Source organism: Eriocheir sinensis, unplaced genomic scaffold, assembly GCF_024679095.1.
Source record: "Eriocheir sinensis breed Jianghai 21 unplaced genomic scaffold, ASM2467909v1 Scaffold181, whole genome shotgun sequence".
Lineage (NCBI taxonomy): Eukaryota > Metazoa > Arthropoda > Malacostraca > Decapoda > Varunidae > Eriocheir > Eriocheir sinensis.
Window position 1 is genome coordinate 471730 of NW_026111195.1, and position 16164 is coordinate 487893.

General features: G+C 43.3%; 1 protein-coding gene across 1 annotated transcript; it reads left to right on the plus strand.

The window, feature by feature from the left end:
* The first annotated feature begins 8667 nt into the window (after nt 1-8667).
* On the plus strand, nt 8668-11755 carry LOC126990617 (uncharacterized). The gene is made up of 3 exons (XM_050849300.1): nt 8668-8823; nt 9913-11365; nt 11564-11755. The coding sequence occupies exons 2-3, from the start codon at nt 11251-11253 to the stop codon at nt 11698-11700; spliced, it is 252 nt and encodes an 83-aa protein (XP_050705257.1). The 5' UTR covers nt 8668-8823; nt 9913-11250; the 3' UTR covers nt 11701-11755.
* The last annotated feature ends 4409 nt before the right edge of the window (nt 11756-16164 follow it).

Below are 16164 nucleotides of genomic sequence, written 5' to 3' on the forward strand. Positions count from 1 at the left end.
AGTGCATGGTTCTCTTCATGAAAAGCGGTGTTGGTGCAGAAGTTTGGCTGTTTTTGGATTTTTTTATTTTTTTTTACAGCAAAGGACAGAAGGACACATAAAAAGGAAAAAATAAAAAAAAAGCCAGCTAATCGCTGCTCCTGTAAAGAATCCGAAGAGGTGGCAGAAAAATATCATACCTCGACTAGTAATGATTTTTGTTGCTCTTTCGTGGATGCTTAATAGTTTTTCCTACATTACCTGCTCTAGATTCTTGTCACTTAAGAATCCAGTTCCACTCTCCTTTATCTTTACAAGACTTTAATAGTACAAGACATGTCCGTCAGGCAATGTTATGAACGCACCACACATCTTCTCAACCTCACTGTGACGTATGATGCCTCACTTAATGCCTTTCAGACCTTCTAGCATTGCATGTCGTCAACTAACCTAGCCTAATCTAACACAACCAAGCCTAACCTAATCTAACCATTAACCTAACCTAACCTAACCTAACCTAACCTAACCTAAACTAACCCCTAACCCAACCTAACCAAGCATAACCTATCCTAACCTAACCTAACCTAACCTAACCCCTAACATAACATAGCCGAACCTAACCTAACCTAGCCTAGCCTAAACTAACCCCTAATCTAACCTAATCTAACCTAACCTAGCCTAACCGAACCTAACCCCTAACCTAACCTAACCTAACCTAACCTAATGGAGCTTTTGCGAAGTACGTGTTTCAGATTTCAAAAGTGAGGTGAATGCATTACATATCCATCCATCTGTCTATCTTTGTGAATTAGTGAGTCTGTAAGTGTATCAAGACACCTCTTCACCCGAAACTGACCTCTCTTTTGGCCACTCTTTACTACTTTCTGTTGTGGGAGAGGTGAGCAGCGGGCTTTTTTTTCTACCACCTTTTTGTTGCCCTTGAGCCGTCTCCTTTGCTGTAAAAAAAGTCATTTCTGATATACCTTTACTTTTTCATCATTTGTTCAATTAACTGACTTAAAAAAGCACTTCAAAAACTACTGCTTTTTTATCATTTATACAAGTAACTTACTCATAAAAGCACTTCAAAAACTACTGGATACTTTAGTAAATTCATGGAATGTCAGGCAGTAGAGTATTTATAACACACGACTTGACCGTAAAAAAAAAAAAAAAAATGTATACGCAAAGTCGCTGAAATATGTGATAAAGTAAAAAAAATATATGAATTATAATCTCTCTCTCTCTCTCTCTCTCTCTCTCTCTCTCTCTCTCTCTCTCTCTCTCTCTCTCTCTCTCTCGCCGCCGAAGGAAAAAATCTCATTAATTTCCCGCCACAAGCTTTACCCGGTGCGCCCTTCCCTTCCCTTCCTTTCCTCTAAAGAAATTCCTCGCGTCTTTAATCAAAACGCGGAGAGAAAGTTCCCCGCGATGTCAATAGTCACCACCACCACCAACAACAACAACAACAATAACATCAACAACAATAACATCAACAATAATAATAATAATAATAATAATAATAATAATAATAATAATAATAATAATAATAATAATAATAATAATAATAATAATAACAGCAACATAACAAAGCCACTAGTTACTGCTGCTGCTGCTGACTATGCTATACTTGTTTACTAATAGTCGCAATGCCATCACCTTTGGCCATGGCCTTTCTTTCTCTTTCTTCATTTCTCTCTTTCTTGTTTTCCGTTTTCCTTCCTTTACTCGATCTTTCTTTCTTTGTACCTTATTTTTCATTCATTCTTTCTTTCTTTCTTTCTTTATCTCCTGACCTCTTATTTTCCTTACTTCTCATTTCCTTTTTGTCGCATGGTATATATGACTAGACTTTCGTGGCAATTTCGAGCATTTCCAGGGGTAGTTTTACGAGCGTTCTGGTAGAGTGACCTTTCTTCTGTACCATGAACCTAAAAAAACACTCATTAGAAACCAACTGATCTCCTTTGCGGCCTCTGGAAATAACTGATGCGAGAGGTGGAAGCATATCATAAGAATACCAACCTGAGACTACCCACAAGCTCTCCGGAAGACCACCTATCAACGGACTCTAGATTCTCTCAAAAAAGAGGCTCAAATATAAATTCCGGGGACAGCATGAACGGAGCAAGATGGCGCCGCTAAAACACTTGCCTGCGCCATAACGGGCTGGGGTGGACCATCAGGCCTCACCCAGAAAGCCTACCCAGCCATAGGAGAAAAAACGTATAAAATAAACTTAACGTAACTAGATTTCAAGGAGATCTAAGAGTTAGGGGATTCCCTTATTTCCCTCGAGTTTGTATATTTATTAATACACGGACTACGCTAAGGAAAGGAAGAAGATACGGCGTGTTTCATTCATAATCTTGTTAGCAGAAAAAGTTAAGAATCACTAACTCAATCTCGGGTGTCTTATGCAATTTGTACGTCAACAACATCATCATCATCATCAGCAGCAGCAGCAGCGTGTATCATTCATAGCAGAACATAGGCCTATCCAAAACTTTTCCTTTCGTTCGATTAGCGCCTCTCGTTTTGTTGTTAGCGCTACGCAGGCTTCTTAATTTCATCACATCATCTCTTTAGTGGCATCCCCTTGCGTCTTGTTTTTCCTTTGTAACGGTTATTTTTAAGTCTGTCACTTTTTTTGTTCATCTTCCTTATCGGTTCATCTTTTTTCATTTTGCTCATTTTTTTTCCATTTTGTTTAGATTTTTCATTCATCTTTTTTTTCTTTATTTTGTTCATTTTTTTCATTTTTTCATCTTTTTTTTCATTTTGTTCTATTTTTCTACATTTTGTTTATCTTTTTTTTCATTTTGTTCCATTTTTTTTCATTTCGTTCATCTTTTTTTCATTTTGTTCATCTTTTTTTCATTTTGTTCAACTTTTCTTTATTTTGTTCAATTTTTTCATTTTTTTCATCTTTTTTTAATTTTGTTCTATTTTTCTACATTTTGTTTATCTTTTTTCATTTTGTTCATCTTATTTTCATTTCGTTCATCTTTTTTTTTCATTTTCTTCATCTTTTTGTTCATTTTGTTCACTTCTTTTCATTTTCTTCACCTGCTTTTCTTCATCTATTTTACTTCATCTCCTTTTTTTGTATCGGTTTTTATCTAGTCCGTCACTTCCCTCCATCTCTGTCGTCTCTCCCATCTCTTTCCATCCGAAATTGACCTCTCTATTCTAACCTCTCTTACTAACTACTTATTGCTGGAACAGAGCTTAGAGGGCTTTAGATAGACAGACAGACAGACAGATATATAGATAAGACAGACAAGTAGATAGATAGATACAGATAGATATACACACATAAATATTTTCTGTATAAGTGCAGAACAACCACCACCACAAAGCCAGAAATACAAACTCGTAGAGCGAAGCCACAGAGACACACGGGATTATAGTAATGAATTAGCGAGAGCGGTTCATTTAACTCTCCTTGAAATGCTAAATCGTATATGCAGATTGAGTTACGTTTATTACCCTCGCCACCTGCCGCCCTGTTACCCAGCCCGCGGCCAGAACACAGACGGGGTTGGTACACTCGACAATTTCCACCTCGTAGGAGATAAAGTCTATGGGAATGTCAACCCACGAAGGACACGAAAAAAAGGATGGAGTGAAGAAGAAGAAGAAGAAACATGGAAACATGGAAACATGGAAACGCAGGCAACAGAAAGCCTATTGGCTCATTACGAGGTTGCCCGCTTTGGTGATTTAATCTGCTCGACAGCCTGGGGCCTGGGGAGCAGATGAAAGCACCTCGACATTGAGGAGTAGATGAAAGCACCTCGATATTGAGGAGCAGATGAAAGCAACTCAATATTCAGTTTACTCCCGACGCAGCGAAGTGACGGTCGATTCTATATTTGAAGGAGTTGATAGTATTCGCATTTACTACTTCTGAAGGAAGATTGTTCCAGTGACGGATGACTCGGTTTGAAAAGAAACTCCTTCCGATGTCTGTGTTACATCGCTTAGACTGAATGGGTAAACCGTTATTTCTAGTTCTTAGGTTGGTTTGCAATTCAAAGAAATTGGAGTAATCGACGTTATTGAATTTTTTCAGATACTTGAAGACTTGAATCATATCTCCTCGTAGGCGTCTTTTCTCTAATGTAAAGAGATTGAGTCGCTTGAGTCGTTCCTCGTACGGTTGAGCCCTTAAGGTTGGTATCATTTTCGTGGCGCGTCGCTGAATCCTTTCCAGTAAATCAATGTCCTTTCTGTAATTAGGAGACCAGAACTGTACTGCATACTCGAGGTGCGGTCTTACCATGGAATTATACAAGGATAGCATCACGTCTGGCGTTTTACACTCGAAGTTCCTCGCTATGAACCCGAGCATAGTGTTGGCTTTGTTGTATGCTTTTTTACAGTGATTCGCGTGTTTCAGGTCACTGCTGATAGTGACTCCAAGATCCTTTTCCTCCTGCATCGCTTGCAGAGGTCTCCCATTCATGATGTATGTGTGGTTAGTATTTCTGGACCCAATGTGCATGACTTTGCATTTGCCAACATTAAAAGACATTTGCCATTTTTCCGACCATTCGATAATGTGATTGAGGTCTTTCTGAATGATTTCGCAGTCGGTCTTTGTGAGGGCCTTTCCCCCCACATTAGTGTCATCAGCAAATTTCGATATTGTGGATTTCAGTCCTGATTCGAGGTCGTTGATATATGATGAAGAGAATGGGTCCCAGCACTGACCCTTGAGGCACTCCACTAGTGACTGGAAGCCAATCGGAAGGCTGTCCGTTGAGTAGTACTCGTTGTTTTCTGTCGGTGAGCCAATCTCTTATCCACGCGATCAGATTGGCTCCAATGCCGCCGAGTGCAGTTTCTTAAGAGTCGCTCGTGCGGTACTTTGTCGAAGGCTTTCTGAAAGTCCAGGTATATAACATCACTGGGGATGTGGGCATCCCAGTTCTTATATATACTTTGGAAGAAGTCTAATAAATTCGTTAGGCAGGAGCGCTTGTTTCTGAAGCCATGCTGGGTGTCGGAGATTACATTATTGTCTTCTAGAAACTTAACAAGTTTGTCTCTAATAATCTTTTCGAGTATTTTTCCTGCCACTGATGTCAAACTTATGGGCCTGTAGTTTAATGCAACGCTTTTGTCTCCCTTTTTGAAAATTGGTGTTACGTTCGCCATCTTCCAGTCTTCCGGACCTTTTCAATTGAACAGACTGGTTGAATATGTTAGTGAGTGGCTGAAGTATTTGTTGTTTAAGCTCTTTTAATAACCGCGGGGACAAACCGTCAGGTCCTGTTGACTTGTTCGTGTCGAGTTTATCCAAATACTCTTTCACTTCTTGGTCGCATATTGAGTCAATTTTCAGGGGCGTGATTCCCCTCGGCGGGTCAGGGTTCTCGGGCATGGTTTCGATGTTCTCGACTGTGAATACGGATGCGAAGTTACTGTTGAGGATTCTGGCCATCTGTTTACTGTCCTGAGTTGCAGCTCCAGTCTCGTCTGTCAGGGACCAATATTGGATTTCTTTCTTTTCGATCTGATGTATGTGAAGAATTTTTTGAGTTTGTCTTGATGTCACGCGCTATTTGTTTTCGTAGTTGCGTTTACTACTCCGAATAAGGGTGCGACAAGCTCTGAGGCTGTTGTGGTACTGAGTACGGGCTTCGGCCGTGTCATTCTCTTTCATTAGTTATAATTCCTTTTTTTAAGTTTACCGCCCTTTTTATTTCTCTGGTCATCCACGGTGGATCTACGGCACCATTTACTCGCCTGGGTTTCGTCGGCACTGTAGCCTTTTCTACTCCCAAAACTTATCTTTGAAGTTGTTCCACGTTGTCGATTGTATTGTCGGTTAGGTGAAGTTGGTCCCAGGTCGCAGAGGAAGCAGCTCACAGGCTAGGTTGAAATTTGCTTTTTGTAGTCTGGTATCACTGACGGATTGTCTACGAGTTTGTGACTTATGTTGACATTGAAACGGATTAAGTGGTGATCGCAACCGTTAATTTTTCACCAACTTCACAGTCGCGAATGAGGTCGGGTCGCTTACTAATACCAGATCCAGCAGATTGTTTTCTCTTGTTGGTTGAGTTACAACTTGAGTGAACGAATCCTCCACCATTTCTATAAGCCTGTTACCCTCTTGATCTCCAGTCAATTGTCCCCAGTCAATGTTAGGGCAATTAAAGTCCCCAATTATTGCTTGTTTACTTTGTGTTAAAGAGTGAAGCTCTTCGTACAGGGCAGTGTCATCGGCTGCCTGTTGTTTTGGAGGTCTGTATACGGTCGCAAGTGTTAGTTTCTTATTATTCGCAGTTATTTCCACATAGACAGAGTCGTAATTCTCTGCGTCCTGTTTGTCTATTTTTATGGCAGGGAGCGTAATTTTTAATTATCAAATTAATCCTACTCCTTTCTTGTTCATTCGATTTTTTTGTAAGCTTTAGTACCCGGTAAATGACATTTAATATACTATATTTGCAGAGTTTTCCCAAGTCTCTGTTATTGATACAACATCTGGTTTCTAAGTTGCAATATACGACCTAATTTCGGCCTTTGTGGGTAATATACTGCGTGCATTTGTGTACAAAATGGAAATGTGACTACTGGTTTGGCCGCGTCGTGTTGAATGAGTTCGCTTGTCGGAGGCGTCGTTGGTTACACAGTTTCTTGCAAGCCGCATCGACGCTACGGTTCTGTTGATCAAGGGTTGCCTTTGCCTTGCCCTCGCCTCCAGTTTTTTGAATAGCTATTAGAGAAGCTTTCAACTGCATCGTTCAGGAGCCTTCCTAGCCGCGCCGAACCAACCTCGTTCAAGTGGAGTCCGTCCTCCCAAAACAAATCTGGGCGCTGGTTGAAGTGATGCCATGCGTTCATGAACCCTACGCCTTCATCGTTACATAACTGCTTTAGACTAGTGTTGACGCCGTACGCTTTACTGTTGTTGTATCCGGCGAACGTATTGACTCTCGGTAGAATTCCAGAGACGATGATGTGAGGGGACTTGGTCTTGTATTTCCGAATGACTTGACGGTATTTTGCTAACAGGTCCTGCATTTGAGTTGACTGAAGGTCGTTGGTTCCCGCATGGATCAGATACACTGTGTCGTCCTTCGCATTTACTGAAACTGCATCGACAGCTGATTCAATATCGTCCAGTTTGGCTCCGGGGATACAGAAACGCTGCCGTGTCAACGTATTCCGACCGCAAAACTCCGTAAGTTGGCCTCTCACCACACTGTCTCCAACTAAATTGACTCTAGTAGTTAGTTTGCCCATACCAGGAAACAGCGTCTGGTTCGTACAAGTGACAGCTGGTAGAATGGTCTTGTGATTTCTTCTGGAAGGGCGCGAGGTACAAGAGGGAGCGATGGCTAAGGTGGGTTTGGAAGTGGTGGTGGTGATAGTAGTGGGTGGCTGGGGAAGGGTGGAGGGTGAGGTGTGGGTGGAGGGAGATGTGGTATCAGAAGTGGAGGAGGAGGCGGAGGTTGAGTTCGTGTTGGAGATGGAAGTGGAGGGTGGAGTGGTGATGAGGATGGAGGAGTCAAGGGTGTTGGAGGAGAGGAAGGAGAGCGGGAGAATGGGGAGTGGTACTGTGGTTGGTGGTGGATGGGGTAGGAAGGGAGGTGGATGGAGTAGAAGGAATGGTAAGGGTGGCGGCGGGTTCAGGCGTGGCAGAGGAGATCGTGTTGAAGGTGGAAGGGGAAGATGGAGTGGTGATGAGGATAGGGGAGGAGTCAAGGGTGTTGGAGGGAGAAGAGGGAGTGGGAGTGGATGAGGTAGCAAGGGAGGTGGATGGGATAGAAGGAATGGTAGGGGTGGCGGCGGGTTCCAGCGTTGCAGAGGAGTGGGGTGGTTGAGGCGAGGCAGAGGAGATCGTGTTGGAGGTGGAAGGGGAAGATGGAGTGGTGATGAGGATAGGGGAGGAGTCAAGGGTAGTGGAGGGAGAAGAGGGAGTGGGAGTGGATGAGGTAGCAAGGGAGGTGGATGGGGCGGAAGGAATAGTAAGGATGGAGGCGGGTTCAGGCGAGGCAGAGGAGGAGGAGGAGGTATGTAATTGGGTCAGAACGTCAGAATATGAGTTTGAGGAAGAACAAGAACAAGAACAAGAAAAAGAACATGAACAAGAAGAACAAGAACAAAAACGAACAAGAAGAAGAAGAAGAAGAAGAAGAAGAAGAAGAAGAAGAAGAAGAAGAAGAAGAAGAAGAAGAAGAAGAAGAAGAAGAAGAAGAAGACGAAGAAGAAGACTTGCCAGCAGTTCTCATTGGTACAAGTGTCAGGCCGTTTCATGATCAGTCACATATAAGTTGCTAATCTTTGTGTACATGTAATTTATTTCGGCTCACCACAAAACTAAACAAGTCACGCGTTGGGAGACTTCCAGCACCGAGCCACAGTTTCGAAAGTCATCTTGTTGTGGCCGTTGTAGAGAGGATGATGTATAACAGGAGATGTGACGTCAGGTCCACAGATGGTGCTGAATAAGATGACACTGATCTTGATGCTCGAATGATTAATCTTTTGTTTTTTATGTGTGTTCAGATTATGTGCTAGAACGCAGCACTGAGTAGACCAAGCAAGTTGTCCTAAAATGTTTGATCACGAAAAATTAATAGCCATAGAATCATCGTAACTGAGTGTCATGCGTGGTCTTCTTTATCACAGGAAATGAAATCTCCAAAACAATGTATATATATCTTTAAGTCACTCCCTGAAGGCAGTCGCCACCTAGAGCCACAACGATGGGGAAGCTGCGAGCCGTGCTGCTGACGGGGTCTGTGCTGGTGCTGCAGGTGCTTCTGACCGTTCCGCATCAGGCCGAGGCCGCTTTGAGTGCGCAAATCGTCAATGATCCAGGTAAGAGTTTATTGTTGCAGTAACAGGCAAAGTTCCTGTTCAGTAGCTTACAGTGATCATGTTCTTCACCCTCCAACTGTTTCATTAAACTTAATAATAGTAGGAACAATACATACTCGAAGTTCTGACGCAAGAGAAAGAAAACTTTGGTGTGTACTTTTGACAACAGAGGTTGAAACCTTTTCTTGTCCTTCCAGACCACCCCAACACGTGCCTTATAAGGGAATCTGGCATACGCGTGAAAGAAGGGCACACTTGGCAGACGCCGTACTGCGGGAGGGCAGAATGCACAAAGTATTCAAGTGAAGTCATGGTCATTCGTTACGTGACGTGAGTACACCGCACTTTCCCTAAATCAGTTTCCTCGAGGTTGGGCGTTCTGTATCGTCTCCGCCAGTTCTTTTCCCCCTCCCAAATGTTGTCCATATGCAGGGGCCTTGTATACAGGGGCCTTGTATACAACTCATCTGTAGGGGCTCCACACAGCCAAATTAGACAGAGTGGAGTCAAAGGCTCTTCGTCTCATCAACTCCTCTCTCTTACTAGCAGTTTCCTACCTCTTAAATTACGCCACAATGTTGCTTCTCTTTTTGTCTTCATTGCAAGAGTTAAACAGCATCACTATTTTATCCCTTCCGCTGGTAAACTCTGGAACACCTTCCTTCGTCTGTATTTCCTCCTGCCTATGACTTGAACTCTTCCAAGAGGAAAGAATCAAGACGCCTCTCCACGGGAAATTGACTTCCCTTTTGGCCTCTCGTTCTATTTTTCTTTTGTAGGAGGAGCGTCTAGCGGGTTTTCTGTTGTTGTTGTTGTTGTTAATTGTCCTTGAGCTGCCGCCCTTGCTGTAAAAACAAATATTCAGCAGTCATATTTTAAAGTCATATTTTAAAGTCTTTCTCCAAATGATGATTTCCTCATTATGCAACATTATATCACAGGATATGAATTAATACCTGAAGTATCATTTATATATATATATATATATATATATATATATATATATATATATATATATATATATATATATATATATATATATATATATATATATATATATATATATATATATAAGTCTGTCCTCGGCAGGTGCGCTTCCATCGGTTTCCAGCCAGGCTGCAGACTGATCAAAGACATGGCACAGCCGTACCCGAGGTGCTGCGGGAAGGTGGTCTGCGGCGCCCGCAGTGGATCCCGCCGCCCCTAACCTGCTCACCGTACACCATCGTGCCTGACCTGACCTGAACCAACTCTGACCTGACCTTCTGGCTGACCGAATTTTTGTCATTATCTGTTGTCAAAGATGCCTAATTGTTTGGAATCAGCATCTCTTTCAATGCAGACGCTTTCAAATCATGACACAGCAGTACCACTACAGGTGTTTCAATGACCCTAAAGGTTTGCGGAACTCAGCGAGGTGTTACAGTGCTTGCCACAGCTACGGGAAGGCGAGGACCGTGGCGGTGACGTAATCTAAGAGCCGCTCAAACTTCCTCTTCTTTTTTTCTCCTTTCGCCATTTTTTTTCCTTTTCTTCGTCTCATTCTTCTTCTTCTTCTTCTTCTTTTTCTTCTTCCTCTAATTTTCTTCCTTTTACCTGTTCTGGTTTTAATTGATGTTCATGTTCTTGTTCTTGCTCTTGTTCTTCACTCCAGCCTGCAATATATTATTCTGCCATTCGTGGGTTGATATTCCATTAGACATTTTCTCCGACGTGAAGGTGGCGGTGATGGTGTGAAGCTTGCCGAGCACCACCGACACTGTTCTCTGGCCGCAGACTGGGTCATCATCGGCATCATCATCATCATCATCAACGTTATCATCATTTTCAGAGACAACCCTGTGAGGAGGTCGACTGGGCAAGGTGCCACATGTCCCCAAGGCCGGAGTTGGCGCTCACGTACTATGCAGGTTGTTGGCCTCGATTTAGTCTCACGGATTTGACACAAGTCTTTCCCGCGATTCCTGTAACCACATGAGTCATTTCCCTTCATGATCAGTCAAATAAACGCTTCTAATCTTTCTGTAGATGTAATTTATCTTGGCTCGCCAGTCACGCGTTGTTTGTCAGCGCTGCGCCTCTGTTTCCGAGGTCATCGTGCTGCCACCTTTGTAGAGAGGGTGAAGTACTACAATTTTATAGTGTCATCACGTCCACAGTTGGTTTTGAATTTAGTGAAACGATGTTTCAATGATTAAATTTTATTTTGAATGAGTGTTAAATACGTGCTAGTACGCTGCACTGAGTAAAGCAAGCAAGTTGTCCTAAAACGACTGATCACGAAAAAATGACAGCCAGAGAAGCCTCGTAATTGAATGTCTTCCGCAGTCCTCCTTATCACCGGAAATGAAATCCAGAAAGAAATGTATATATACATATATCTTCCGAGTCGCTCCCTGAAGGCAGTCGCCACCCAGAGCCACAACGATGGGGATGCTGCGAGCCGTGCTGCTGACGGGGTCTGTGCTGGTGCTGCTGGTGCTTCTGCCAGCCCCGCCCCAAGCCGAGGCCGCCGCAACGCGTGAAATCGTCAATGATCCAGGTAAGAGTTTAGTGTTGCAGTAACAGGAAAAGTTCCTGTTCAGGAGCTTACAGTGATCTTGCTCTTCACCCTCCAACTGTTGCATTAAATCAAACAATAGTAAGAACAATACCTACTCGAAGTTCTGACACAAGTGAAAGGACGCCGTGATGTATACTTTTGAGAACAGAGGTTGAAACCTTCTTTTTGTGTCACCAGACCACCCCAACACGTGCTTTATAAAGGAAGTTGGCATACGCGTGGAGGAGGGGCACAGCTTCCAGCTGCCGGGCTGCGCGGAGGTGTCCTGCGAGAAAGTTCCGGGAGTGGGCACGGCCATTACCTATGTCTCGTGAGTACACCGGACTTATGCAGCAGTCATATTTTGAAGCCATTAAAAGTTTTCCTCTATCTTATGATTTCCTCTTTTGCAACATTGTCTCTCACAGAATGAGAATTAATACATGAAGGATCATTTTTATATATGTGTGTGTGTGTGTGTGTGTGTGTGTGTGTGTGTGTGTGTGTGTGTGTGTGTGTGTGTGTGTGTGTGTGTGTGTGTGTGTGTATATATATATATATATATATATATATATATATATATATATATATATATATATATATATATATATATATATATATATATATATATATATATATATATATATATATATATATATATATATAAGGACGCTGCAACCAGGCAGGCGTTATGAAAACAATTTGTCCTGATACCTGAATCACAGAAGATTCGTCAGGAATTGACAATTTCAGAAAAAGAGCCATAAAAGTAATATATATATATATATATATATATATATATATATATATATATATATATATATATATATATATATATATATATATATATATATATATATATATATATATATATATATATATATATATATATATATATATATATATATATATATATATATATATATATATATATATATATATATATATATATATATATATATATATATATATATATATATTGCTAAAGATGATTAATCGTTGTAAATAGCATGTCTTTTTTTTAATACCAGACGCTTTCAAACCATAAAACAACAATACCACTACAGGTATTTTAATGACCCTAAAGGTTTGCGGAATCCAGCGAGGTGTTACGGTGCTCGCCACAGCCACGGGAAGGTAGAAACGTGGTGGTGACGTTAGCTAAGAGCGATCCACCGCCGTCACGCCACGACCTTCACTTCACCTTGACGTGAGGAGGATAGCACCTGGCAAGGGCTACCGGAAGTCGTCGCTGGACAAACACATCACATTTACATGACATCATACTCTCATCATCCCGATGCTGCACCTGACACCTGATGCTTATCTCCACGAGTTTCCTGTTTACTGTCTGGACTCGTAAGACACTCCTCCGTGCTTCACCCACTAAGTGTTGTCGCATATATATCTGTCATCATGGAAGTTAACCCGTCTGCTGCGATTGGCACGGATTTGGTTTCACTGGTATCCTGGTAACATATACTTCCAGGTCTTTCTCTGCCTGTGTGGTGGATAGTGGAGTGTTTCCCATGTGGTATTGCCTGGTAACATACACCTCCAGGTCTTTCTCTGTTTCTGTGGTGGATAGTGGAGTGTTTCCCATGTGGTATTGCCTGGTAACATATACTCCCAGGTCTTTCTCTGCCTCTGTGGTGGATAGTAGAGTGTTTCCCATGTGGTATTGCCTGGTAACATACACTCCCAGGTCTTTCTCTGCCTCTGTGGTGGATAGTGGACTGTTTCCCATGTGGTATTGGTATGCTGGATATCCCCTCCCAATGTGCATGACTTTACGTTTTTCTTCATTGAATTGTAGCAGCCACTTTTTGTTCCATTCCTGTAGCTTGGTGATGTCTTCTTGTAGGAAATCCGCACTCAAGGGGTTAAGAGACCAAAGGGACGCCCACGCAAGTTATGACTGGGGTTAGTCGATCGATCCTTCCGGGAGGGATTTAAGATTGATAGGCCGACTGGACCTTGTTCAAGTGAGTGAGTGATTGAGGTTAGGCGCCGCAAAAGCCAGGGTCGAGCTTGTTCAAGGGGATCGTCAGAAGTATGGGCGGCGAGTGAGTGAAGTGACGAGCCCCCGGAAGTATGCTCCCAGTTAGTAGTTAGAAATTATGAGCCAGAGCGAGGCGGTTCGAATCCCATTGGCGCCGCGTGACGTCAGGAATGGCATCCGGTCTTAAGGTCGTATTTTAAAACATTTCGTCGCCCAAGTTCACATATTTGACATGGCTTTCGTAGGAGCTGTGGGCCTTTCCAGGGGTAGTTTTATGACCCTGGTGGTAGTTTGACACTTCTTATGTGCCATGAGCCTTAAAAAAACACTCATGAAAAACAGATTGATCCCCTCTTTGACCTTTAGAAATAGTTGATGTGAGAAGCGATGGTGTCTTAAATTACGGCCCTTAACCCCCGAGCCACTACCCCTAAGGCATCGACCCTGCGTCAAGGTAAAGGCAAAGTTGGGAGTATATGCTATAACTGCGCGTGGCGGCGGTGCTCATCTCCGTTCCGTTGTCCTGTGGTGAGGGAGAGCCAATTAACCCGATACATGCCCTGAGTAACATCCGGGTGATTTGAAATAAGCATCCTAGTTACCACAATCTATCTTCCACAGGTTTCCCCAGGCACCCATTTATCATTTATCGACCATCCTGAGAGGACAGATAAATAACTGGATGGGCTGCACACCGACTCGTAGTTAGGGACGTTAACCACTATACCGCGGAGGCGAATGAACATTTGTATATAAACATGGGTAAGACCTGTCGACAAAAATCATCATCACTATCACCATCAACATTATCATCATCTGTTAAAAAGTCAGATTCTCGTATAATCTCCTAAGAGGGTGGACGGTCGATGATATGTTTCCAACTACTTCTGCCCCTTGCCCCAGCCTCTCCAATGCCCAATTCTGCCAATTTCTCTTCAACACACTGCCTCCACTCAATGCCCCTTGCCTCAGCCTCTCCAATGCCCAATTCTGCCAATTTCTCTTCAACACACTGCCTCCACTCAATGCCCCTTGCCTCAGCCTCTCCAATGCCCAATGCTGCCAATTTATCTTCAGCACACTGCCTCCACTCAATGCCCCTTGCCTCAGCCTCTCCAATGCCCAATGCTGCCAATTTATCTTCAGCACACTGCCTCCACTCAATGCCCCTTGCCTCAGCCTCTCCAATGCCCAATGCTGCTAATTTCTCTTCAGCACACTGCCTCCACTCAATGCCCCTTTGCCTCAGCCTCTCAAATGCCCAATGCTGCCAATTTATCTTCAGCACACTGCCTCCACTCAATGCCCCTTGCCCCAGCCTCTCCAATGCCCAATGCTGCCAATTTATCTTCAGCACACTGCCTCCACTCAATGCCCCTTGCCCCAGCCTCTCCAATGCCCAATGCTGCCAATTTATCTTCAGCACACTGCCTCCACTCAATGCCCCTTGCCTCAGCCTCTCCAATGCCCAATGCTGCCAATTTATCTTCAGCACACTGCCTCCACTCAATGCCCCGTGCCCCAGCCTCTCCAATGCCCAATGCTGCCAATTTATTCAGCACACTGCCTCCATGTCTCCCTTGGTCTGCCTGGTGGGTGGCGACAGGATGAAGATAGATACCTTTGAGTGCCAGAGTTCCAGAGTAGCTCAAAACACGGGAGGAATCAAAGAAGTGCCGAGGGTGAAGAAAAGCCACCACCCACCACATTTCCGAAACCGCAACGAACGATAGATACCTTCGAGTGCCAGAGTTCCAGAGTAGCTCAAAACACGAGAGGAATCAAAGTGGCGAGAGTGAAGAAAATCCGAAACCGCAACGAACTTATGGGAAAGCGTTGACGTGTAAGACCAACAATACAGAGGCAAGAAGAGGTCCGGCCAATCACGAGGCACCAAGAGACGAAAAAAAAAGTCGTATCACTGCGGAGGGTTTAGACAAATGAAGAAAAAAAGTTACCTGAGAGAAACTAGTATGTCTAGAGGAATACATATTTTTTCAGCGGTTTAGAAGGGGGTAGGAAAGGAAGCAACAACGACGTCAGGCTAGCCATAACCCAGAATAGATTAACCAACACGAACCAGAACATCAGAGTGCAAGACCTTTAGGGGAGAAACAGGGAAAGGAGGGGGAAGGTAAGGGTGGGTTGGGTGTATGTAGTTAAGGAGGTAGAGGGAAATGATGGAAGAGGAAATGGATGAAGGGAGCCGAGCCAGCTGACCCCCAACTTCAAGAGGGGAGCGAACATCAAGACACCTCACCTACCTAAGTTAACCCTCTCTTCTGGCCACTCATTCCGTTTTCTTTTACGAGGGAGGACTTAGCAGACTTTTATTGTTTTTTTTATACCTTTTGTTCTTGTCCTTGAGCTACGTGCCTTTGCTGCGATAAAGTAAACTAAGCCAGAATATTAATGAACAGTGGCTTAGGAGGAGGTAGTGTATATGGTTTACCTAAAGGAATATATATTTTTTCAGCGATTGAGAAGGGGGCAGGACAGGAACCAACAACGACATCAGGCTAGCCATAACCCAGAATAGATCAACCTACAAGAACCAGAACGTGACCTTTAGGGCAGAAACAGGGAAAGGAGTGGGAAGGTAGGGGTGGGAGGGAGGGAGGGAGGAGGAAGAGGGAAAGGAGAGAAACGGAAAAAGGAGGAGCCGAGCCAGCTGACCCCAACTTCAAGAGGGAAGCGAACATCAAGACACCTCACCTACCTAAGTTAACCCTCTCTTCTGGCCACTCATTCCGTTTTCTTATACGAGGAGAACTTAGCTGGCTTTTTTTGTTACCTT